Source organism: Hyperolius riggenbachi, chromosome 5 (genome assembly GCF_040937935.1).
Source record: "Hyperolius riggenbachi isolate aHypRig1 chromosome 5, aHypRig1.pri, whole genome shotgun sequence".
NCBI classification, from domain to species: Eukaryota; Metazoa; Chordata; class Amphibia; order Anura; family Hyperoliidae; genus Hyperolius; species Hyperolius riggenbachi.
This window is the reverse complement of record NC_090650.1, coordinates 284,813,250-284,838,175: the sequence shown is the minus strand read 5'-3', so window position 1 is coordinate 284,838,175 and position 24,926 is coordinate 284,813,250. Positions and strand designations below refer to the sequence as shown.

The 24,926-nt window shown below is 42.9% G+C and overlaps 1 protein-coding gene across 4 annotated transcripts in view; it reads left to right on the top strand.

Moving 5' to 3' along the window:
- NFATC1 (nuclear factor of activated T cells 1) overlaps window positions 1-24,673 on the top strand; it is a 282,233-nt gene extending 257,560 nt beyond the window's left edge. For all 4 annotated transcript variants that reach the window (XM_068237039.1, XM_068237037.1, XM_068237040.1 and 1 more), the window contains one exon: window positions 22,754-24,673. In XM_068237039.1, coding sequence (XP_068093140.1) covers window positions 22,754-22,803 — 50 coding nt within the window. In that variant the 3' untranslated portion in view covers window positions 22,804-24,673. The remainder of the gene's footprint in view (window positions 1-22,753) is intronic.
- Window positions 24,674-24,926: the final 253 nt, after the last annotated feature.

The window sequence follows — 24,926 nt, the reverse complement described above, 5'->3', positions numbered from 1 at the left end:
GGTGTGGGTCCCTCTGTTCCAAGGGCCCTGGTGAGGTTACACAATCTCTGCATCCCCTATTGCTACACCATTGTGGAACATAGAATTGTCCCTCCCACTTAGATGGCTGACCCTCAGTCAACCCCTGGCCACCAATCCCGTCTGTGATGCAAGAGTATCTACTATCCTATTCTTGCCCATTATCTGTCTAGTCCTCAATATCTGAGGATATGGCCTGGCATACTGGCTGATTACGACTGTCTGATATTTTATTACATGGTTTAAGTCAATAATTGTGCAATGTTTGGCTGCAGTCAGTGAAAACCAAAACTTTCTCAGGCAGTTCTTCCATCAGACCCTCTAATAAATGATTTTTATGTCAGTCCTTTGTAATCTAGTGTTGAGAACTGTGCAGAAAAAGTGCTCTGTGGCTCTATTTAGTACTGCACTAAACTATCTATGAAAATAAACATATTTTAAGATGAACCATCATCCTGGTATGGCGTGCCGGTAACTGATACAACTTCCGTATACCTAATCCTAACTTCTAACTTGGCCCAAAACTCTATTCAACATTAAAGTGACCCTTAAGGCCCATACACACGTCGGATTTTAGCGAACGACCTGTCGTTTGAACATTCCGTCGTTCGGGTGTTTTCGCGTCAAATCCGACGTGTGTACAGACTATCGTTCGGGTGATAAGACTGGTTACCAGCGGCGATCCGCCCGGCGGATCGTTGGTAACCAGTCTTATCACCCGAACGATAGTCTGTACACACGTCGGATTTGACGCGAAAACGTCCTAACGACGGAACGTTCAAACGACGGGTCGTTCGCTAAAATCCGACGTGTGTATGGGCCTTTAGCTGAAACTAAACTAATGAGATAAACAATTATATCTACCCTCCTAATCCTAAATCTGACTTTTTCTTAGAATCTCACTGTTTCATTTTCTGTTTGAAAGCTGAAAGAGTAGGTTTTGTCTGAGCTGAATGATAGTCTTTTACACAGTCTGACGCAGTTCTAAGCCAAAATCTATGAACTATTGATTTTTTTTACCTATCTCCTGCACTCAGAAGCTGTTCTCTTCCAGCAAAGAGTGTTATGGCTGTAATTCCTTATCAGTGAGGGTTACGCTATAGCCCGACTAGGCCCTGGTAAGAGAGTTGTATACTTGAATGTTATCTTTTTCAGGCAGAAAAAGAAAAACAGGAACACGGCCTAGTCATTTGTATGCTTGGCATTGTACAAACCCCAGTCTATCTCATAATGTCCCATGTCAGGTAAGGTACACCTTAACACTACTATCACTCTAATAACTGTTGCATGTAAGACATATACTGTATAAAATAAAATTTTCTATGCCCAGATGTAACAGTACAGAAATTTGGTGACCAACCAATTCTCCACCTTGTTGGTCTTTAATTGTGTATATATTTTGACACATTAAGCTTCTTTTTGTAAATACCAAGTACAAAGTACACCATACAGCAGTAGTAAGATAAAATTTGACTTTGACATCTCAGCCTTCAGTAAACTGCATACTAAGTTGTTGCCATGGGTTACTGCACAGTTATACACCACTGACACCTTGCATCTGTGGCCCCAATACATAAACGCAAATGACCGCATGCACAAAAAAGCACCATGGAAACTACGCCTTTTAAATACAATGCAAAATATTGTGTTTTGCAGCCTGCTTAAGGGTAGTGAGAAAACATATTGTGGTTGCAAAGTGTGTACATAAAGTACCTATAATTACCGCTTAAGTACTAAAGATATCTGTGCCGAAAAACAGACTTCATAAATATCAGCTACCTGATCAATGCGGTTCGTACTATGAGATAAAAATAGCAACTCGGCAGGCTGAGCACATACAGTTTCTATTTGTAGACACAGGAAAAACAATATGCAGCAATCATGTCTCACTTCCTCTGGCATCATTGTGTGCAGGACAGGCTACCTGAACTGGTAACGTAATATCGGTCACAACCACGCAGACCATAGACAGCAGCTCTGTGGCTGTCATTCTATCCCCTATTTGTGTCATTATATTCGAACTAGAAAGTGTAGTATTTGTAACTGTTTGTGAACTACAGAATTTGGTAACTTCCTCTATTTGTCACTAGTATTCTACCATATATTTATGCTTACTTTACTTTAAAATGATCTTGAGAATTTAGGAAGTAAAATAATAGTTTTCATAGAAGCATAGTTCACATAACACTAGCCTGTTGTTCAGGGGAAAATGACATTTATTAGGGTAAAATATACATGTTGTCAATAAAGTTTATTTGATCATGGCCATTGTTAGCTTGTTTTTAAAAGTCCCCAAAAGCCAGTTGGCTTGTATGCTATTTCACTACTTAGTCAGGCAGAACTAACAGAAAATGCAGCACTATAGAAGATGGTGATGCTTTCCATTATTAATACAGTAGTAATAATAATAATAATGATAATAAGAACAACTTGCAGGTATTCTGTGATGTCTGAAGACTCAGTCCACAGCTAGTGGCAGGTTACTGAGTACTTAAATAGTAAAGCCACTAGAAAAATTAGACAGCCAGGTTATTGCTTTCTAAAAAATCTAGTGTCCGCTGCCATATTCACTTGAAGTGGAAACTGTGCCTTTCCTACAGGAAATGGGCCCTTATTCAATTTACTTGTTCAATTAAGTTTTCTCCTGGGTGATATTTTCACACCTTATCAATAAAATGTCTTTAAAGCCACCGGCAAGCAAGAAAATACACAAATTGATTTTGACAGACTTTTTCACCTACTTTTGGTAATTTTAGGTTGCAGAGTTCTAAAAGGTATTAGCACATGAAAAAATATCTCCTAGGAGAAAACTTATGGGAAAAGTGAATTGAATAATGGCCGTGGAGTCTCATCTAGCAGAAAAATGTGGCAATCGGAAGCCAAAGTTGAAGCCAGTGCAGGTCTCTATTTATTGGTGAACTGCCGTTTGCCCCTGAGCTTGCATTCAAGTGAATTGAGGTTTGGATCATCAGTTTAGAGAAACTATGGTAGGTGATCAGTACACTGATTGCCACTAATTATACAGACTGCCTTAAAGGGATACTGTAGGGGGCTCGGGGAAAAATGAGCTTAACTTACCCGGGGCTTCTAATGGTCCCCCGCAGACATCCTGTGTTGGCGCAGCCACTCCCCAATGCTCCGGCCCCGCCTCCGGTTCACTTCTGGAATTTCTGACTTTAAAGTCAGAAAACCACTGCGCCTGCGTTGCCGTGTCCTCGCTCCCGCTGATGTCACCAGGAGTGTACTGCGCAGACACAGACCATACTGGGCCTGCGCTGTGCGCTCTTGATGACATCAGCAGGATCGAGGACACTGCAACGCAGGCGCAGTGGTTTTCTGACTTTAAAGTCAGAAATTCCAGAAGTGAACCGGAGGCGGGGCCGGAGCATCGGTGAGCGGCTGCGCGGGCACAGGATGTCTGCGGGGGACCATTAGAAGCCCCGGGTAAGTTCAGCTCATTTTCCCCCGACCCCCCTACAGTATCCTTTTAAAGGGGTGATCAACAAAGCAATTTCAGTTGTCCTCCAGTATTCAGTGTGTCCTAATAATCAGAGGTGCAAAGTGAGGATAAGGAGTACGCATTTAGGCTAGTTTCAGATATCGTGCAGTGCGTTTTTCCTGCAGCTGGAGAGCCCGGGGCAGGACAATCACACCACATACACACTTCCCCATACACATTGTCCTGTGGCTGGTTGGGCCAACAGACAGGGTAATATACATAGCCCCCCCCCCCCCCCCCAACAGTGACATGCTCTGTTGCTGGACAAGTAGTACATCACTGTCTTTCGGCTGATTGGCGTATGTACGCTAAACCGCCACTGCAAAGATTGAAATATAAATAGATTGTTGCAGGGCGCCTCCATAAACTTCAATGTTATTTGCCACAAATCTCGGCTGTAAGCTAGTGAAAAGGCCTCCCAAGGTTTTTAAGCTATAAAAGGGCACCTGATATAGGGGAGATTTTTGAGGGATATAAAAGGATGCCAGAAAAAGACGAGATTTTGTTTTCAGCTACATAAGGGCGCTGGATATAGGGGAGATTTTTTTTGCTATAACAGGGCATTTGATATGGCTAAGAATTTGTTTTCGGCTATAAAAGGGTATCGGTTATAGCCAAGATATTTTGGGGGTTATAAAAGATGCTAAATATAGCTGAGATTTTTTTACGGCTATATAAATGTGGCTACAAAATTGGTTATATCGGCAGGTGACTAAATTTGGTTATATCAGTTCAAAATAACATATATGTTTGGCATGAAATGCGGCAAAGATTGGGCACCACCATTGGGGATTAAGGTTAGGCACCACCAGGGAGTTTAGGGTTCAGCAACACCAGGGGGGTCTTAGGGTTAGTCAGCGGCTTGTTAGTGTATTGGTTAAGGGCTCTGCCTCTGACACAGAGGACCTGGGTTCAAATCTCAGCTCTTCCTGTTCAGTTAGGCAGCACCTATTCAGTAGGAGACCTTGGGCAAGATCCTATTGGCTGCAGCTCTGGTGCTTTGAGTCTGCCAGGAGAAAAGTGCAATGTAAATGTTCTGTGCCTTGTCACTACCAGGGGAGGGTTCTGTGTGAGAGTAGAGAGAAGTCTCAGCCATATCTAGCACCCTTTTATAGTTGGAAAAAATACTCAGCTATATCCGGCACCCTTTTTTCCAGTTGCCCTTTTAAAATGAATGTGTTGCAGTTCCATTGACTACAATGCAAATGCCTGCCATGCAGTACTGTGTTTCCTTTGTGTCATCAGACTTACCGTATTTTTCGCCGTATAAGACGCTCCGGCATATAAGACGCACCCAGATTTAGAAGGCAAAAATCAGGAAAAAAAGAAAAACTAAACCTTGGTGCGTCTATGATGCAGGGGCGTCTTATGGACTTTTCACCCCCCAGTTACTCTTCATACTATTACACTGACCACATAAGGGGACAGTGTAATGATTGCCTATTCCCATGTTGCCTGCCTGTGTTCCCCTATGTGGTCAGTGTAGGGATTGGCTGTTCCTGTATCCCCCTGTGCCTGCTGTTTCCCCCTGTGCCTGTCATGTCCTCCTGTGCCAACCATACCCTTCTGTGCCAGCCATGTCCCCCTGTGGCAGCCATGTCCTCCTGTCAGTCTACCCCTGTGCAAGCCATGTCCCCATCAGTGTCCCTGTGCCAGGCATGTCCCCCTGTGCCAGCCATGTCCCCCTGTCAGTGTCCCTGTGCCAGCCATGTCCCCCTGTCAGTATCCCTGTGGCAGCCATGCCCCCCTGTCAGTGTCCCTGTGCCAGCCATGTCCCCCTGTCAGTGTCCCTGTGGCAGCCATGCCCCCCTGTCAGTGTCCCTGTGCCAGCCATGCCCCCCTGTCAGTGTCCCTGTGCCAGCCATGCCTCCTGTCTGTGTCCCGGTGCCAGCCATGTCCCCCTGTTAGTGTCCTCCTGCCAGCCATTTCCCCCTGTCAGTGTCCCCCTGTGCCGTCCGTGTCCCGCTGTGCCGGCCATGTCCCCCTGTCCATATCCCCCTGTGCCAGCAGCGTAATTACAGTATATACGTTACCTGCTCCTGCCGCCGCGCTCCTGGCTCCAGTCCTGCTTCGCGATCCTCTTCTGCCATCCACCGATGCCTGCTGCTACAGCCGCCACGCTCCTGGCTCCAGTCCTGCTTCGGGATCCTCTTCTCCCATCTACCGCTGTTGCAGCCGCCGAACATCGCTGGCCTGTGAGTCCTAATTAGCCGCACGGTGATTACGCAATCAGCACATGTGCGCCGGGGTCATGCGTGACCCACATGCGTGACCCCGGCGCACGTGTGCTGATTGCGTAATCACCGCGCGGCTACACTTTTCTCCTGGCAGACTCAAAGCACCAGAGCTGCAGCCAATAGGATCTTGCCCAAGGTCTCCTACTGAATAGGTGCTGCCTAACTGAACAGGAAGAGCTGAGATTTGAACCCAGGTCCTCTGTGTCAGAGGCAGAGCCCTTAACCAATACACTAACAAGCCGCTGACTAACCCTAAGACCCCCCTGGTGTTGCTGAACCCTAAACTCCCTGGTGGTGCCTAACCTTAATCCCCAATGGTGGTGCCCAATCTTTGCCGCATTTCATGCCAAACATATATGTTATTTTGAACTGATATAACCAAATTTAGTCACCTGCCGATATAACCAATTTTGTAGCCACATTTAAATAGCCGTAAAAAAATCTCAGCTATATTTAGCATCTTTTATAACCCCAAAAATATCTTGGCTATAACCGATACCGTTTTATAGCCGAAAACAAATTCTTAGCCATATCAAATGCCCTGTTATAGCAAAAAAAATCTCCCCTATATCCAGCGCCCTTATGTAGCTGAAAACAAAATCTCGTCTTTTTCTGGCATCCTTTTATATCCCTCAAAAATCTCCCCTATATCAGGTGCCCTTTTATAGCTTAAAAACCTTGGGAGGCCTTTTCACTAGCTTACAGCCGAGATTTGTGGCAAATAACATTGAAGTTTATGGCGGCGCCCTGCAACAATCTATTTATATTTCAATTTTTTGTTGCAGCCGCCGAACATCGCTGGCCGGTGAGTCCTAATTAGCCGCGCGGTGATTACGCAATCAGCACACGTGCGCCGGGGTCACGCATGCGTGACCCTGCATGCGTGACCCCGGCGCACGTGTGCTGATTGCGTAATCACCGCGCGGCTAATTAGGACTCACCGGCCAGCGATGTTCGGCGGCTGCAACAGCGGTAGATGGGAGAAGAGGATCCCGAAGCAGGACTGGAGCCAGGAGCGCGGCGGCTGTAGCAGCAGGCATCGGTGGATGGCAGAAGAGGATCGCGAAGCAGGACTGGAGCCAGGAGCGCGGCGGCAGGAGCAGGTAACGTATATACCGCTTCCCTGCGCACCTCTGCATAACAAAATCTGTACCTTCGCCGCATAAGACGCACCCACTTTTCCCCAACAATTTTGGGGAAAGAAAAAGTGCGTCTTATACGGCGAAAAATACGGTACTTCCACCGCATAGAACCGTGGGTAGTGTGGCCAGGCTCATAAAGACTAATGGCCACTGCAACGGGGGAGCAGTGGGGAGGATACTGTGATGCGATGTGATGCCCTATGTGTGAAAGGGTCCTTAGAGTTTAAGGTCTGGGAAAAGTAGAAGCAGTAGTGAATATTCAAACAGGAATCAGTATCCTATCTAATAAACTGTCCCTGCTTACTCCTGTCCCTGTGTCCTTGGGTCCATGCTTTTTGCTACTGCGCATGTGCGCAGCACGGACAGCCATTGGGACAGGAGGACGGGGCTAGTTAGCTGGGTGGACGGGTGCGGGCGTGTGCGCCACACCCGCGCGTGCACCCGTCCGTCACCGCGTGCGGGAGTGTGCGGCGGCGAGCAGGTGCGCACAAGCACGCACTGACATGCGGCGGTGGCGGCGGTGTGAAACAGACCTAGAGCCCTTTTTTAAATTGGCTTAGGTTTACTAGTACACTATAATTAGTTTACTGTCAATGTTTGTACAGACTACACTGTCTATACTGTCAGTATCATGAAATGGGGCTAAGATAGGTAATGGTTGTTATTATTTAGTACTGCAAGTAATACTGCAAGTAGTATATTGCATTATTGATAAACATACCATTTCAGGACATTTTAGCAGCACACTTAAAATGGACCCAAATTAAAAATACAAGATTTCAGAAATAAAATCTATTTTCTAAATTATAATAATAAATAGCAGCCTTTTTTCAGCTGCATGATGTCAAATATAAAATATTTCACATTTATTGGAGGAACCCCTCCCTTCCTTTCATATTGCCGGGACAGAAACTGGCAGACTAGTGGAGGAGATAAAAAACAAAAACAAAATCACAGGCTGCTACTGATGATGTCACAGGGGAGGTGATCTCAGCTTGTGTGAGATTTCACATAGACGACGGCCCTGTGAGGGAAGGTGGCTGATGACAAACACACCCATGATCTAAAACCTCCTACTAAGATCAGAAGTAATGGCTGCCACCTGTATAACCCTAGTTATGAAAAGAGAAGGGTGAAAAGGATGCACGCTTGAAGGAGTATTTATTTATCTTTGTATGTGTCAGAGTGGTGCAACTAAATATTTTGAGTTAAAAAAATGTTTGGTTTGGGTCCGCTTGCATTAATCAGCCTTGAAGTCAAGCACCTTGTTAGATGACCTTTTTGGTGGCTTTGAGAGAAGATGGTACTTAAAATTATACTACAAGGAAACAACCATTTTGTTGCAATAAAGAGATTAAGATTGAAAAAGGAATGTTTGTGGCAGAATTTAGATTAAATCACGCCTAAAGTGAAAGGGATAAACCATGCACCTTTCCTGGCTGTTCTGCTGATCCTCTCTACCTGTAATATTTTCAGCCATACACCATGAACAAGCATGCAGATCAGGTGTTCTGACTGCAGTCTGACTTGATTAGCTGCATGCTTTTTCCAGGTGTGTGATTCAGACACAACTGAGGGCAAGGAGATCAGCAGGATTGGCAGGAAATGTGTATTCTTTAAAAGGAAATTAACATGGCAGCCTCCATATCTCTCTCAGTTCAGGTTTACTTTAAGAAGAAAGGGTCAGGACATGTAATGAACTGGTAAATGTATAGAAAACACCTTTACCAGTTCACTTGACTGAATAAACCGCTGAGCCTATTTCTTCTGCTACTATTGACTTACAGTGTTACCTGTGTGAAAAATGTATCATGCAGTGCACAAAGTGTTTCTGTTATAACATTGGTGTACTTATAATAAAGCATGTTTAACATAACTTACCCTGATAAATAATGCAATGATAATAATAATAACAATAATGAAATGTATTTACGTTATTTCGTTTACACCATTTTTTTTAATAAAGGTATGTGCATCTCAGTATATACAGTATAAGCTGCAAGCTATTTCAAGCATACCCAAGTATAAATACACATATTCTAATTGAGCTGGAGAGTCTTTACTCTGTTATTACATTCCTTGCATTACATGGTGTTTGCTAACCAATGAGAGGGTGAGGGAATACCTTATCCTGGCCAGCGATCAGTCCATTCTTTGGCCACTCCTTCTCCATGAAATAAGATAGCACACCCACAGTAGACAAACATAACACAAACTGTGTTGAAGATAAGTGTATTCATCTATCTTGTCCCATTATTAAGCTACTCACATTCATGCAGGAGTAAGTGTTAGAGAGCAGAACATCAAACATTTGTACAGTGGTTTTTGGAGCCACTTACATGAATGCATATTTGATTTCAACTTGGCTACTTTGAAAACATAATAAGGGTATAAGAGGCTCCCTGGTGTAATAAAAGCATCTAAAAACAGTTTAAAAACGGGAAATAAATTTGAGGTAGCTTACCTCAGTGACAAAAAATCTTTGTATTTTACAAAGGTTTTTATTAGTAGCACAGGCAACGCGTTTCGCGAGTCAGAGCCCACTTCCTCAGGCCAATAACAGTGCAAAACTAAATGACAGATTCAGCAAAGGGAGGCTCCCTTTGCTGAATCTGTCATTTAGTTTGGCACTGTTATTGGCCTGAGGAAGCGGGCTTTGACCCGCGAAACGCGTTGCCTGTGCTACTAATAAAAACCTTTGTAAAATACTGAGATTTTTTCATCACTGAGGTAAGCTACCTCAAATTTATTTCCCATTTTTAAACTGCTTTTAGATGCTTTTATTACACCAGGGCGCCTCTTATACCCTTATTGTGCAATCATACCCCCTTACCTCACCCGTCTGAGGGGTGGGTACAGATCACATGTGGCTTCGACCACGGTGGATATCTGTCCCCTTTCTTTTAAAAAGGAGAGCGACCGCATCCAGGTCCCTAGGGACCACCCCGAGTGGAGTCGGGTTTGTTGTCTCCACCTGCTTCCTGTGGTCGGTTGCCCCTCTGCAACCCACCTTTGTGAGTAGTGTCTTACTTTTATTACGTTCCATTGTTTTTGACATACTACCCCATTGAGCTCCCACTTTAGTCTCCTGTATCTTTTCACTAGAGGGTGTTTTTGACACCCACATCCCACTACTTTGAAAACATGTCTGCGCTGTAGACTGTAATGGAAGTTTGCTGCCCTTGGGTGGCAGGTGCTTTACTTGGGTGCAGGCAATTGCGTAATGGATCTGGAGTCCAGCCATAACAAGCTGAGCTTCAGATATTCATTGTGATTGGGTGATGGTGATTGATTAACTGCTTCAGATATCGGCTTGATAGGGGGCTAAGGTGGCCATACACTGGTCGATTTGCCATCAGATTCGACCAACAGACAGATCCCTATCTGATCGAATCTGATCAGAGAGGGATGGTATGGCTACCTTTACTGCAAACAGATTGTGAACCGATTTCAGCCTGAAACCGTTCACAATCTGTTGTGGTGGTGGTGCTGCTGCCGCCGCTCCCCCCCCCCCCCCCCCGCCGCATACATTACCTGCTCCGCCGGCACGACTCCCGGGTCTCTCTCCGCTCTTCTTCTCCGTCTCCACTCTGGTATCCGGCTCCAGCATGCTTCACTTCTTCCTGCCCGGCAGGAAGTTTAAACAGTAGAGCGCCCCCTACTGTTTAAACTTCCTGCCGGGCAGGAATAAGTGAAGGCATGCCGGAGACCAGAGCGGAGAAGAAGAGCGGAGACGAGCGGGGGCAGTCGCGCCGGCGGAGCAGGTAATGTATGCGGCTCTATTGCGTCGGTCGTTGGGCACTCGAACGCCGCTAGCGATGCGCTCTTTACCCGCGGGCGATCGACGGTTATTTTCCGCACGGCGCGATCGACGGGATCGGACGAAATGAATCGAAATTCGGCGTGTAGCGCGAACGATTGGCAGCAGATTCGATCCCAGTGATCGAATCTGCTGTCGAAACGGCTGTAAATCGGGCCAGTGTATGGCCAGCTTAAATGTTAGGTGTAGATGGGAGGTTTAAGGCGCCCATACCATATTCATTCTGCTGCAAGGCACTATGTATTGACCTGAGGAAACGGGCTAATACCCATGAAACGCATTGTCTTTTTTGTGCTTTGAATAAATATTTTTGAAGTACTACTGGTGTTTTTTCTTCAGGAGAGGTAAGGAATTACCTCTCATATTTAATTACTAGAAATCTGTAGAACATTATAATTCATACACTTGGGAGCCTTCATTCCTATAAATATTTTATAACAGGTTGGGACTAACTTACTAAGATACCTCCAGACACCTCCAAGCACATCCAGTGGGTTATATTAAAGAAGTACAGCCAATGTGGAACACCTTAGTAATTGGATCTGCTGTGCATTGCTGCCCTTGGTCTGCATTCCCGTGACATCAAGATCTATACAGGGTATTTGTCATTAGTTGCCAATGTGGGCCAAAACAAGTGTATTTCTATATTTCTGAGTGGAAATATGTTCAACGAATGTGCTTGGTGCAGTCCGTTTACTGCATGTAGCGCTTTGGGAACAGTCGTGGAAAATCATAGTAAAATCTTCAAAGTAATCACAATTGCGGTTGCAATTTTTTGGTAAATTGTCATGATTATATACTGCATGTAAAAGCACTGCAGAGGATGTCATATATATATCTAGGGCATATCAATGCAAGGCATTTGAGGTTGTTGCTAGTTATCAGATATTTGTTTTCTTTTTTCTGATCTCATTGTCCTTTTGTTTTGTCCACCAAGTAGATATTAGTAGATATTAGGAGTTCAGCAAAAACCTTGTTGTCTACTATTGCTGCACGGCTGCCAGCACTAGCTTAGCATTGGCCAGTGCAGTAGAAAGCACTGCAGCCATCATTAGGCAACCATTCCTGCCCTCAAATTGCATGGTGTAGCGGCAACTGAAAGCAGGCTATAGGCACATGAGTTGTCCTGTTCAGTTCTGGTAGAATTGATCACTCTGATTGAATCAGCTGGGAATCTACTGCACATAATGTTTGATCAATTGGAATTCTGGTTTCGGCTAAAATCAATCACAAGTATTGATCAGACAGGACAGAAAATGTCCGTGGGCCAGAGGCAGGGCAAGAGGGGGCTGTAGAACAATGATCCACAGAGTTGCACTGCATTGAACAGTGCTGCACTGCAATTCATTTCCAGCTGAAATCTATAGAGAATCGATGTATTATGTGTGGAAGAAATCGATCCTTCTCAGATCAGATTACGACTAGAGAGCGATCATTTGCCACTTTGGCGGCATATTAATGTGTCTATCGGTACCTTGACTCCCTTTTTTCCACCTCGGCTGTATTTTGTGTGCTGTGGCTATGTGCTGTAGGAGCCTGTGCCTTGGGCATTTCATAATAATTAATTACTTATTACTGTAGTCATTTTTATCAAGTGTAATTCTGTCTGCATCAATTATTCATAGACGTTCCATTTACCACATATGTCATATTTCTATTGGCCACACTTTTTTTTGGAATAATGTCACTTTTAGCCATCACCTAAACAGGATTTGGTGGTTTTTGTTTTGTTTTTTTCAGATGAAGTTCTGTTAATGTAAACACTACATATTTTAACCACTGAAAATAGGCCTGCTTAATCCCCTGCTAATAATAGCACTAGTGAGTAATATCAGAACTGCTGCACATGTCTATCCAGATATTAATATTTGTTTTCAGAGTCATAATAGACACTAGGTGAAATCAGGGTATGACCAAAGATCACATAATGTGGCTGTGATTTTTTTGTTCTTGAATATTGAGTTTCCACTTTATAACTTGAAGAAATGAAAGACGTGGGAGTGTAGAAAAAAACAAGCTCTACACAGTACATTTCTGTGTGGTCTAACAGCTTACCACATCCTGTTTTACTATCTCTTTTGATGGTATCGCAGATACTAGCAGTAGTCCTACCATTCTGTGCAGCAAGTGGTGAATGTCACAGGTTACCTGAAGTTCTCAACCCCTTTATTGTTAATGGAAAAGCTAGACATGCAAATGGAAAATATTGTTGGTAATAAGTGACAGTGAAAAGAAAAAGTTTGATATGGAAAATAGCAATAAAGTGCTAGAAAAGTGTGAAATAAAACAGAGAAAACAGCCTCTGAATTAAAGTATACACAAAATGTAATACAGTAAAACCTTGGAGTGAGCGCAACTTTGCTTTGCAAGACAAGCAACATTTTAAATGAAATTTTGACTTGATAAGCAAGCAACGTCTTTATGTACAAGCAACAAATGTATAAGTGCATCACGTCATCACAGATGGTTCTTCTCTCTGTGACTGCTGCAGGATTGTATTTAATTGTACTTGAGGCTGCTTTCACAGTGAGACGTTACAGGCGCACGTTAGTGCAGCCTGTAACGCTCCCCAACGCACGGCTATGTAACTGCAATGGGCAGTTCACAGTGCCCACATTGCAATACATTGTAACGCAAAACGTCAAGACAACGTACTGCATGCAGTACTTTATACGTTAGGCTGCTTGCACATGCTCAGTAGTGTTGGGGAGAAGGGGAGAGCGGCCAGGCACATGGCTAATTAATATTCACTGCACTTTGTGACGTGTGCAGTGTTTACTTCCTGGAGCGGCCGCTCTGTGCGGCGATTGGCTGGCAGGACCACGTGATGCCGCATGCGTCCAAGAGTACGCATCACGGCATCACGGACGCCAGAGTGAGCTGCACAACACGGCTCACTCGGACGTCCACATCCAACACTACCAGGCGTTGCGTTAGGGACATGTTATGCGACCATAATGTCCCCTAAAAAGCAACGTCCTGGTGGGAAAGTATCCTAAATAGGACCTGAACCTAGAACTTGCTCTCTGCTCTAAAATATAAGCAACAGCATAATATCTTTTAAAGAAAAACATTACTTTGTTACACCTGCTAGGAAACTGTTTTATAGTTGGAATTTCTTATCAGTGTGGGTCACACTGTAGTCACTTCCAGTCAGGAATGAGTCAGCCACTTACATGCCTGATATTTAACTCTTTCACACAAAAAAAGGAACACAGCATACTTATTTGTGTGCTAGGCACTGTACATACACATGTCTATCTCATCTTGTCATATGTCACTTTGAGTATCCTTTAAGTGTATAACTGGAACTTCTTAATGTAAGAGCTAGCAATGTTTCTCAAATTTAAACTCTACAAACAGAGTTTAAACTCTACTGACAGAGGTGCCAAGCTATCAATATACTCAGAGCTGTGAGATACTCCGTTCGTTTATTGCCTGATGAAGCGGGATGTTTGCTCGTGAAACGCGTTGCACTTTTATGTAGGAGTATGTGAATAAATTGTGAATTTTTTTTCTACAATCAACAGCGATTTTTTTGTCTGTTTGTGTGTGGACTGTCCACCACCGCCACCTAAACCGTTTTAAACCTTTTATCTTGTTTTATCCTACTGGCGCCTCTGTATCCTTGCACATTACAAGACATGTCTGGTGTGGCTGGGACTGCTAGTCCACACAGGTTCAGAAGGACGCGCACGCGCTGAGAGGCAGAGCTTATATGACAGCCAGAAAAGGGTCAGCTGACCAGGCGGGTCAGCTGACATTTTCACCACCTGCCATTGGTCCAGCAATTAGGGGAGGCGCTGGAGAGCGCTTTGCTATATATACTGGGTGCTGGTCATTCTCTGGTTGTCTGCCATTGCGATCACTACGTGGTAGCACTCAGACCTTGTCTGTATCTGTGTTCTAGCATAGTTTCCAAAGGTGTTGACGATCAAGGAACTCACACCTTAGCATTAGGAATATTGAACTGTATTATTTGTTATGACCCTCTGCCTGTCTGACCATCCCTCTGAACTCTGGTTCTGTACCTTGCTATTTCTGTTACCCTGTTGCCAATCTCTGCTCGTTCCTGGACTCTGTATTTGCCTCCTGATACTGTACTGTGCTATTCTGATACTACGTTGCCAAACCCTGTCTGTTTATTGGATTCTGTATCTGCCTCCTGAATGTGTACCTTATCTGTCTGTGTGTTAACGACCTGGCTTGCCGACCTCGAGAACTGGCCTTACTGTTAGAGGCAGTTCCCAGACCTGTTAGTGACAACCTACCTCTCGGGTGTCACTCACGCTCTGTCCTTCCTCCCCTCAGCCTAGCTCCTCCCTCCTGGAGAGTCTAGGCCAGAGGAAGGAACATACTTCTGGAGAAGTACTCAAAGTATACTGTTGCATCTAACACTCACTTGTTCTATGTGGTGTCCAGAGGTTAGTTGATATATCTTATTATCGGTGATACTGCAGATCACCAATAATCAGGTACATTCTGGTGAGACTGCAGTTCACCGGTAATCAGATCCTCTCTGTGTTACACCGATCGTTACAAAGATGTTTCCTTATCTTCACAACCCTCATTGTAAAGGACCTTCAAAGCTGCATAGTTGAAGCTAAAGTATGAAGAGACTTTACAATTGAATATGATGGACTTAAATCTCAGGCAGCAAAATCTACTCTGCTGTGTTAATTTCTGAGCAGAGATGTCGAGTTTAAAGGGAATACGAGAGAGGAGGTACAGAATATGGAGGCTGCCATATTTATTTCCTTTCAATCAATACCAGTTGTCTGGCGGTCCTGTTGATTGTTCTGACATCAGTAATGTCTGAGTCACACACCTGAAAAAAGGATGCAGCTAATCTTGTCAGATTTTTGTCAGAAACATCTTATTTAGATGCTTGTTCAGGGTCTATGGTTAAACGTAAGAGGCAGAGGATCAGCAGGGCAGCCAGGCAATTGGTATTGTTTAAAGCAAACCTGAAGTGAAAATAAACTTATGAGATAATGCATTGTATGTGTAGTACAGCTAAGAAAATAGAACATTAGTAGCAAAGAAAAGAGTCTCATATTGTTTTCCAGTATAGGAAGAATTTAAAGACTTCAGTTATTATCTATGGAAAAGAGCTTCTCCGAGCTATTCAGTCACATAATGTCCTGTTTTCTGAAGCAGTTAAATAGCCAAGTAACCGTGAGCTACAGCTTGAATAAGGTTTTACTATATAAATGTTCAAAGGGTCATTATGTCTGCTTTGTTCTATAGCTTAAAAGAGAGAGTGTGGTTTTAAAACTGCAAATATGACAGAATAATGCAATGTTATATAAAAAAAAAGATATATAACTGAAAATAAAAAATATAAGACTATTTTCTTTGCTACTAATATTCTATTAATTATCTTAACAACAGATACAATTCATTATATCATATGTTTGTTTACACTTCATGTTTGCTTTAAAAGGAAATGAATATGTCAGCTTCCATATCCCTCTCATTTCAGGTTCCCTTTAAGATTACCTATTTTTAATTGGTCCTATTTACAACTTCTTTTAAGACATAAAGACAAGAAAATGCTTAAGAGTACACAAAGTTTTTCTCTCAACTGTCTTGTTGTAAAGTCTGGTTATCAGTCATCTCAGGCTGTGGATAAGCTGAGGAGAAGCATATGGGCAGGAAGTCATGCATGTGTAGCTCCCCCGCATATACACAATAACAGTGTTATCTTCACTGGTGCCTTCCCATCTAATACTCTCCTGTGCGTTGGTATGTAATTATAACAGTATTTGAACAGGTTTATAACACATCTTTGTTACCTTTTAGTCTTCTGGTGGCACTTTAAAGAGAACCCGAGGTGTGTTTAAAGAATGTTATCTGCATACAGAGGCTGGATCTGCCTATACAGCCTAGCCTCTGTTGCTATCCCAAACCACCCTAAGGTCCCCCTGCACTCTGCAATCCCCCATAAATCACAGCCGTGCTGTGAGGCTGTGTTTACATCTGTAGTGTCAGTCTCGGCTGCTCCCCTGCCTCCTGCATAGCTCCGGTCCCTGCCCCCATCCCTTCCCTCCAATCAGCAGGGAGGGAAGGGATGCAGACGGGGACCGGAGTTCTGCAGGAGGCGGGGAGAGCAGCAGACTGACACTATAGATATAAACACAGCCAGCTCTGACAAGCTGTTTGTCAGCAGCGTGGCTGTGATTTACGAGGGATTGCAGAGTGTAGGGGGACCTTAGGGGGGTTTGAGATAGCAACAGAGGCTGGGCTGTATAGGCAGATCCAGCCTCTGTATGCAGATACCATTCTTCAAACCCACCTCGGGTTCTCTTTAATGAACATTCAGGGCCCTTTTCCACTAGCAAGCACTAGCGCTGAATGCTAGCGTTTGCAAAAGTCCCTAATTTTTTTTCCGCAATTAAGATTTTACTATGCGATGCATTGCAGATCAAAATCTCTGTAAAAATCACTCTGCAGCACGATTGCGCTTTTGTAAAAAGCGAATCGTGGTGGTGGAAAATACCTACTGGGATTCCTATGTTACTTGGCAAAACGGAGCAATTTAAAAAACTCTAGCGATTTGCGTTTTTGCGATTCAGCATTACAAACGCTGCTAGTGGAAAAGGGCCCTCAGTGTTTATTCCATATGATATCTGATGTTCAGTTGAAGAACATAACAGAAAAGGGAACAGAATGTATACATTAGATGGACCCCCCACCAATTGTAGTGAAAATAACGTAATGAATAAAATGACATATTTTATTTTACAATTTTAGTCTATAGATGATTTAGTCAGTGTTTGCCTAATGTAAAATCTCTCTTCTCCCGATTTACTTTCTAAAATGTATCACTGGTGGCAACATCTTTAATGCCTGCAAGTGATGTCAGCGGAAAGTTTATTATGGAGTTCTATGCAGAGGGAGATATTGCTTGCTTGGCAGTTGGAAACAGCAGTTATTTCCCACAATGCAGCGAGGTACACAGACAGCGAACTGTCACGACCATGGTCATGACATCACACTGGGGGGGGGGGGGGGCGGTTCACCACAATATCAGCCACACAGACCCTTCCTGATGCTCTATTTGAGAAAATGAAATAATTTCTCATAGGAAAGGGGGTATCAGCTACTGATTGGGATGAAGTTCAGTCCTGGGTTAAAGTTCCTCTTTAAGTTTGCATTTTACAAGCACAAGCTTACTAAATCAACTTTGAACTTTTAACAGGGGTTAATACTGATGGCAGTTTATGTCTATTTAAACGAGAGACCTTCTGTGACTACCTTTATTAGTTATTGTTTACATAGCAGGTTGCACTGGATATAAACAATACAATTGTGAGTGAGCCGGCTCTGGGCCTCAGTAAAATGACTATTGGATGCAGCTGCACAAAATCTTAGAAAATGTTTGGATGGCTGTTCCACTGACGCCCACCGGGGTATTCTCTCCTCTCAGCTCTCAGGTGTTCTGGTGGGTAGTGTTGGGGAAACCCATTCAGAGACTCTTCTGCTTCTTTTTTTCCTTCCTCTTTCTGAGTCAAACAGATGTTCTCTCTCTGCTCATCATGAGCTGTGTGGGGAGGCAGATACACAGTATCACTTACTATACAAGCCTCAGTGTGTGGGGGGGGGGGGGCAGATACACAGTATCACTTACTATACAAACCTCAGAAAATCAACTACTCAGCTTGTGTCTCCGTCACAAAGAAGGAAAAAAAAAGTGTAATCATCTTGATAAATGCTACAGTTACAGTAATTGCTGGTGTAGGCCTTGATTCAAATTACTTTTCTCATGTGTTTTCTCACAGGAGATATTTTCTAGCCTTATCAAATAAATACAGGTTGTCCCAAACTTGCATAAAGCGGACCTGATCTAAGAACTTCCTCTCTGCTCTAAAAGATAGGCAACAGCATAAAAACCTTTAAAGAAAATAGCATTTCTTTGTTACAGCTAATATAAATCCTGCAATAAATCTGCACTGTGTCTATATCCTGCTTTCATGGAAGGAGACATATACGGTTAACATTCTGAGTATACAAAGTCACATATGAGAGGGAATTAGACAGGCTGGACTCCCTAAATACATATAGCGTGCATTTCTCTATGTTTTCCTTTTGTTCTGTGCTAGATATGTGAACCTGAGATGGGGAGAAACACTAGATACTTACCTAGGTGGAGGGAATGAATGCTCCAGAGGCTTCCCATCTCTCCCTCGACCTCACCGCTGCTGCACAGGGACCCTCTGAACATATCCGACAGTTATTTTTATTTTATTATTTATTTATTGCCAAGATTAATCTCTCTGCAGTTTGGGTGATCTGGAGGAAAGAGCTCCACCCCCTGCCAGTACCAAATCATGTTGGCTTTCAGCATTGGGAAAGTAACGGGGGGGGGGGGAGCACCTGTGTGCCAATTTTGTGTGTTAAGGGGCTTTACTCCACCTCTGTGACCCCCCCAAAATGGAGGTGGGATAACTGAATGTCACCTTAAAGTGCTATCTGGTCACCAACTTAGTAGGGAAGCAACCTAATACCCATTTCTTACTTCTTACCTATTTACACAAATAGTTAAAAGTGAACACAACACTGTTATAAAACACATATATCTGGTTTAAAAAGTATTTTTTTAATCAAGCATTGTAATTTTTGTCTATTTTACAAATCATCTTGTATGTTCTTTTGGCTTGTTTGCAGAAACCTACCCCACAATTGTCATGTACTGCTTTCCTGCCACAAGCTGACTGCAAGCCCCAGCATCAGCATATATGAATTCGCCACCAAAGTTTCCAGTTGCTCCAGATGAAAACGCCAATGATGGTCCTTGGCTCCAAATTCGGATTTGGAATTCTTGCAGAGGCTGAGATTCTCATTGGTCTATTTTTTAGACTAATAGGAAGCTTTGCACACCAGTGCAACAGCTGAGCCTGGTAGTGTGGCATTCTGCTACCAAGCCAGAACTCAAACCAACAGATGATGCATAATTAGAAATTAAATTTGTAATTGAAGAGTAAGAAAACCAGTTATGTCTGTTTTATCTCATTCAAATACTCATATTATCACAGTGTGTGTGTGTGTTTATTTTTTTACTTTTAGTTTTACTTTTAGGGAGTAGAAGTCACCTCCCTTTACCTATCTACCAGGTTAGGAATGGCTAATGTGTTGCCTCCTTATAAGGTGATACCAGATAGCATCATAAGCCACCCTACTCATTTAACTCCACCTCTTTTGAGGGTAATGGAGACAGGGAAGAGCCTTTGATGCTCAACATCGGGAGAAAGAGGGTGCCTTTCCCCACCACCACCTTTGCAAGGTGTCCCTCAATGGTGAAAACCATATGAGATTATATTTACTGAGGGCAGTGTCATAATCCACTTACGGCCGGTTCACAAGGGAGTCTTCTCATTGTTTCCCACCGGCCACAGCGCTCGTCGTCACAGCGCTGCCCATTCAAGTGCATTTCCTGCCTTTTACTGTCATTTGCACGATCCCGATCCCAATTTTTCCTGTAATTTCAGCTGACTGCTGCATCTCCGTGTCCCAAGGGGGTGAAAACCACAGGAAGCTGCCAAAATCCGCCAGAAGATGTCAAATGCTTTTCTGCATGCTGGTAGAAAAACATTTGCCTGACATGATGCCGGCAGACGCCCGTGTGAACCAGCCGTTAGAAATGACTATCAGGAACTTGATGCCACTATGTTCTACATCTCTCTGACATAACCTTATCTGGATTGCGATATTAGTTCTTTTGATAAAGGAGCATTTACCATTCTATTTGTAGACAGTTAAGCCTCTATTTCACAGATGGTTGTGTCCTAAGAAAGTGGTGCTGTCATGTGTTGACTCTTTGCATTTCTGTATGGTGATCAGGTGCTGCTGGTGGCAGTGCTAGTAGTGAGTGAGTGGACGGGGAGGGATGGAAACAGGAGGGATGTTGTACAGCTTGCTTTAGATGGCCTTTGCCAGGTTCAGTCATTTCCTGTCTGACTGCCAAAAAACACAGCCAGATAAACTGACATGAAATGATGAGTGTGGGAACTACATAGACTGATAGTGCACAGGACAAGACGACAGTGGCGGAAGACGAAGCAAATAACAAACAGCTAAGCTTCCATCTTCAGAAAACTTTCTCTACAGTTATTGGCTCATGCTTATTGCAATGCGTCTGTCTCTAAAACATACACAGTAGTCAAACAATAGTGGAAAACAAGGAGGAAGTGAGAGTTGACAGCTGAAAACTGGTGTCTGAGCACGAGTTAAGCTGTTTCCAGCTGTGTACAGATGTCACAGCACACGCTCTGTGCATCAAGTTTTTTATGATTTCTAATTAAAGAATACATATACTTTTAAGCAGGGCTGTGGAGTTGGAGTTGAGGAGTCAGAGGAATTTTTGGGTACTGGGAGTCAGAGTCATGGTTTCATAAATTGAGGAGTAGGAGCGCTGTACAGAGCATATTGTCTTGTCACTTAACTGTCCCTCACAGGAGCTCACAATCCAATCCCTACCATAATCATATGTCTCTGTATGTATTGTGTAGTGTATGCACCGTAGTCTAGGGCCAATGATAGGATGAATCCAATTAACTTATCTGTGTTTTTGGGTTGTGGGAGGAAACTGGAGTGCATGGAGGAAACCAACACAATGTGTGGTAGGAATCAATCTATCTCTGATCCCTCAGAGAGAGATCGATTATTTTGCTACATCGTATGTCAGTCTTATGTGTGTATGGCCACCTTAATACTGCACAAACAATACATTGAGAAAGAGCCGGATCATCCACAAGGCAAACTTAGGAAGTTCCTGAGGGCCTGGAAAGAGACTAGGGGCCTGGCGGAGGCTAGTCCCCACCAAATCTTATTTAAAAAGGCTAGGTGATCATCAGCGGTGGGCAAAAACTGCTATCTTAGGGCGCCTTTTCATCTTAAACTTTTTCTGCACTGAGATCAGATACTGATCACAAAAGCAATCCCCAAGCACTCATTCTGCTTTCCCATCCAAATTCTGTCCTCCTGGCAACTGTTATTGTTGACTTTAATGGAGGGTGTGAAGGAGGTGCTTGGGGACTGGCCCTTTTCTCAGTAAGAGGTAGTGCGTTATTACCAGGGCTAGAGTGAATTCAGAACATTATCTGCATGCTGATTTGTGCACTCTGATTAAAAGGCGTTTGGTCGAAGTGTAAGGTCAGCTAGACAACTAGTACAGTAGTCTCCATCAGTAGGTTTACTTTTGCTCTAAGGCACAGGTGTCGAGCTCCAGTTCTTGAGGGCCATATCCATGCCAGAGTTTAGGATGAACTGAGAAATAGAGACATGTGGTCTGCCTGGTGAATTATTAGTCCAAGAAAAATCAAAAAGAGGATCGCACACCACCATGGAGGTGCTGGACCATTGTAGACTGCAAGTAAAAAATCGAGAAGGTCCGCACACTCAATCGATCCAAGATCAAGGTTTATTCAACCAATTGTGACACATGTCCACTCCATAAACCAACGACTCGTTTCGGGGCCCCGTAGGGTCCCCTTTGTCAAGGTAAAGCAATACAGAATGGTAACGTTACGTTACCATTCTGTATTGCTTTACCTTGACAAAGGGGACCCTACGGGGCCCCGAAACAAGTCGTTGGTTTATGGAGTGGACATGTGTCACAATTGGTTGAATAAACCTTGATCTTGGATCGATTGAGTGTGCGGACCTTCTCGATTTTTTGCCTGGTGAATTACACATTGCCAAAAATGTGTGAGGACCTTGGGCCTTGAGGACTAGAATGTGACATCCCTGCTCTAAGGGATTACAAAATCTTCCACAGTTCTCCAACTTGTAATGTTTTATAAAGCACAGTCAATTTACAGAAACTAGAGTAAAACCAAGCCGGCACATTTTCCAAAGCAAGTAACCAGGTCCTTTGACTCCCCAATGAATGATGAAACCTGATTGGCTGCTATTGGCTTCTTTTTTTTCCGTTTGCTTTAATTTACATACAACTGTCCAGATATTGTTCTTAGTGTCAAATGGAAAGAATGATCATGACTCATAGCCCTGATTTCTCTCTTTTTTTATTTTGCAGTAAATGAAATTATAAGAAATGACCTATCAATCAACAACGTCCATTCATAACGATGACAATCTTGGACTTTTATGACCTGTCACCCACCTGCTGTGGAATGAAGGTTAAGTAATGATTTGGATTCTCGTTACCGGGTCCTTTCATCATACAGTGGAGTTTACATCTCCCATACAGCAGACTTGTTTAATCTTCAGCAGAACTCATCTCAAAAAAGCATGAAATAAAACATTGTGACTGTGTATTGTAAGGAATATAACTGAAATACTTGACAAAACGCTGATGGCCAGGAACCGGGACTGATCCGTTTGGCACCACTGGATGCCGGCAGTGCCTTAACTGTTCATATTTGTGGCATTAGGATGAATCAATGAGCTTTCTGATTGCTACCAAAAGAAGTATTTTCGGTGCAAAGGACTACGAACTGCAACTGTTAAGCTTGCTGTATTGTATAGAAGCAAACTTTATTCCAGTGAAGAAAATGACAATGATTGGATGTAAACTCAACCTACAAACTTTTCTCAATGCTGCAGATCAAAAAGAAGAATCGCCTTAACCTCCGCGCCTCAAACCAATCGGACTCTTGTTATACTGTTTCTAATTATAAATATATAAAGTAATCTGATTTATTACAAGATTGTTGTAATCTGAATTGGGAAGCAGAGCACAAAGAAAGTGTAAAGCACACAATCATTTTATATTGAACGCGATTAGTAATTGCATGCAAAGTATCCTCTAAAGATTAAATCTCGTTAACAGCATCAGACATGTTGCCTCCTCCCCCACCAATGACTTATCCTTGTATATTCATGCATTCTGATGTGGAAGATAGCCCCCTTTAATCCCCTTGTCATTGGATTGCTTTATCTTCTTATTAATAAACCCTTGTATCTGCATCATTAAACCAGGTATATTAAGCTAATATATCACCTGCCTTATATTCCATCCTATTGATGCGCAGGCAGGTATATTGTATGCATCGTATTGCTCTATCATGAAAGCAAGCACTTTAAATGATATACAGAAAAGAATAACAAATTGCATTAAATGAAAAGCAAAAAGTGTAATTTGTACATAGGCAACTATAAGATTGTAAATATTCCTATGGTTCCGCAAAGCCTTATAATTCTAGATTTTTACAGTGGAGGTTGGTGATCATGTGCCTTTGCAGTTGTTTTTAAACTACAATTCCCAGAATGCCATCTGCCTGCTGGCATTGCATGCTGGGAGTTGTGATTTAGTAACAGCTGGGGTCTCACAGAATGCCTCAGGCTGTATGCCAGGAATGTTACCAAAAAAAAACCAAAAAAAAAGATACAAAAAATCATTTTATAAAAAATAAGGCTGACGATGCAGTAATATGTGTCCATATTCATTAATATAATTTGGAATATAGTACAGATATGTATTATGACCCTGTTTAATAAATAATTATTGTACAAGTAGCATATTAATATATCACTTGTGATACATTTTTTTACCATATGTAACCAAACTAGCATGGTCTAATTGAAGCTGAAATGTAACGAATGTTGTGCCTTAGTAATGGACGCCCCCTTCTGGAAAAATGCCTAAATTACAAACTGATTGAAGGTATCTGGCTTGAATAAATATAATGCTGTGTATTATGTCTTACTTTTGAAAGAAAACGAAAAGCCATATTTAATATTTGCACATACCAGTGATAAGCTGAATAGGTAATATGGCTTTGTACATCATTTAATTTTTCATGTGTAATCAAAAGTTGTTTACCCCTTATATAGCACTATAGGATTTGCATGATATATGTATAATAGATGACCAATAGACAATTCAGTGCTCAGAGACTATGTTTGCTGGCTATCCATGAACATTATCAATAAAGCAATAGTATGGAGCCAGTATGGCATTGTTGCTTTGCTGTGTGTACTGTTATAAACTGAATGGCTTCTGTTTTTGTTTTTATTGTCTCTTCTCGTGAAAAAATTCTCAATATCTAATTGTCAAGCACAAGCTGTTTGCCATTACATAACATCATGATCTTAGGGCTGCAGACCATTTTCCTCAGAGTTTAGCGCAGGGATCCGCTGCTTCCCACATTGAGATGAATGGAAGTGTTCATCTCAATATGTTTACCGTCTTTTACTGGTGATTGCATGAGCACAGTGGTCGACTGCACTTTCCAAGTTTAGCTTCT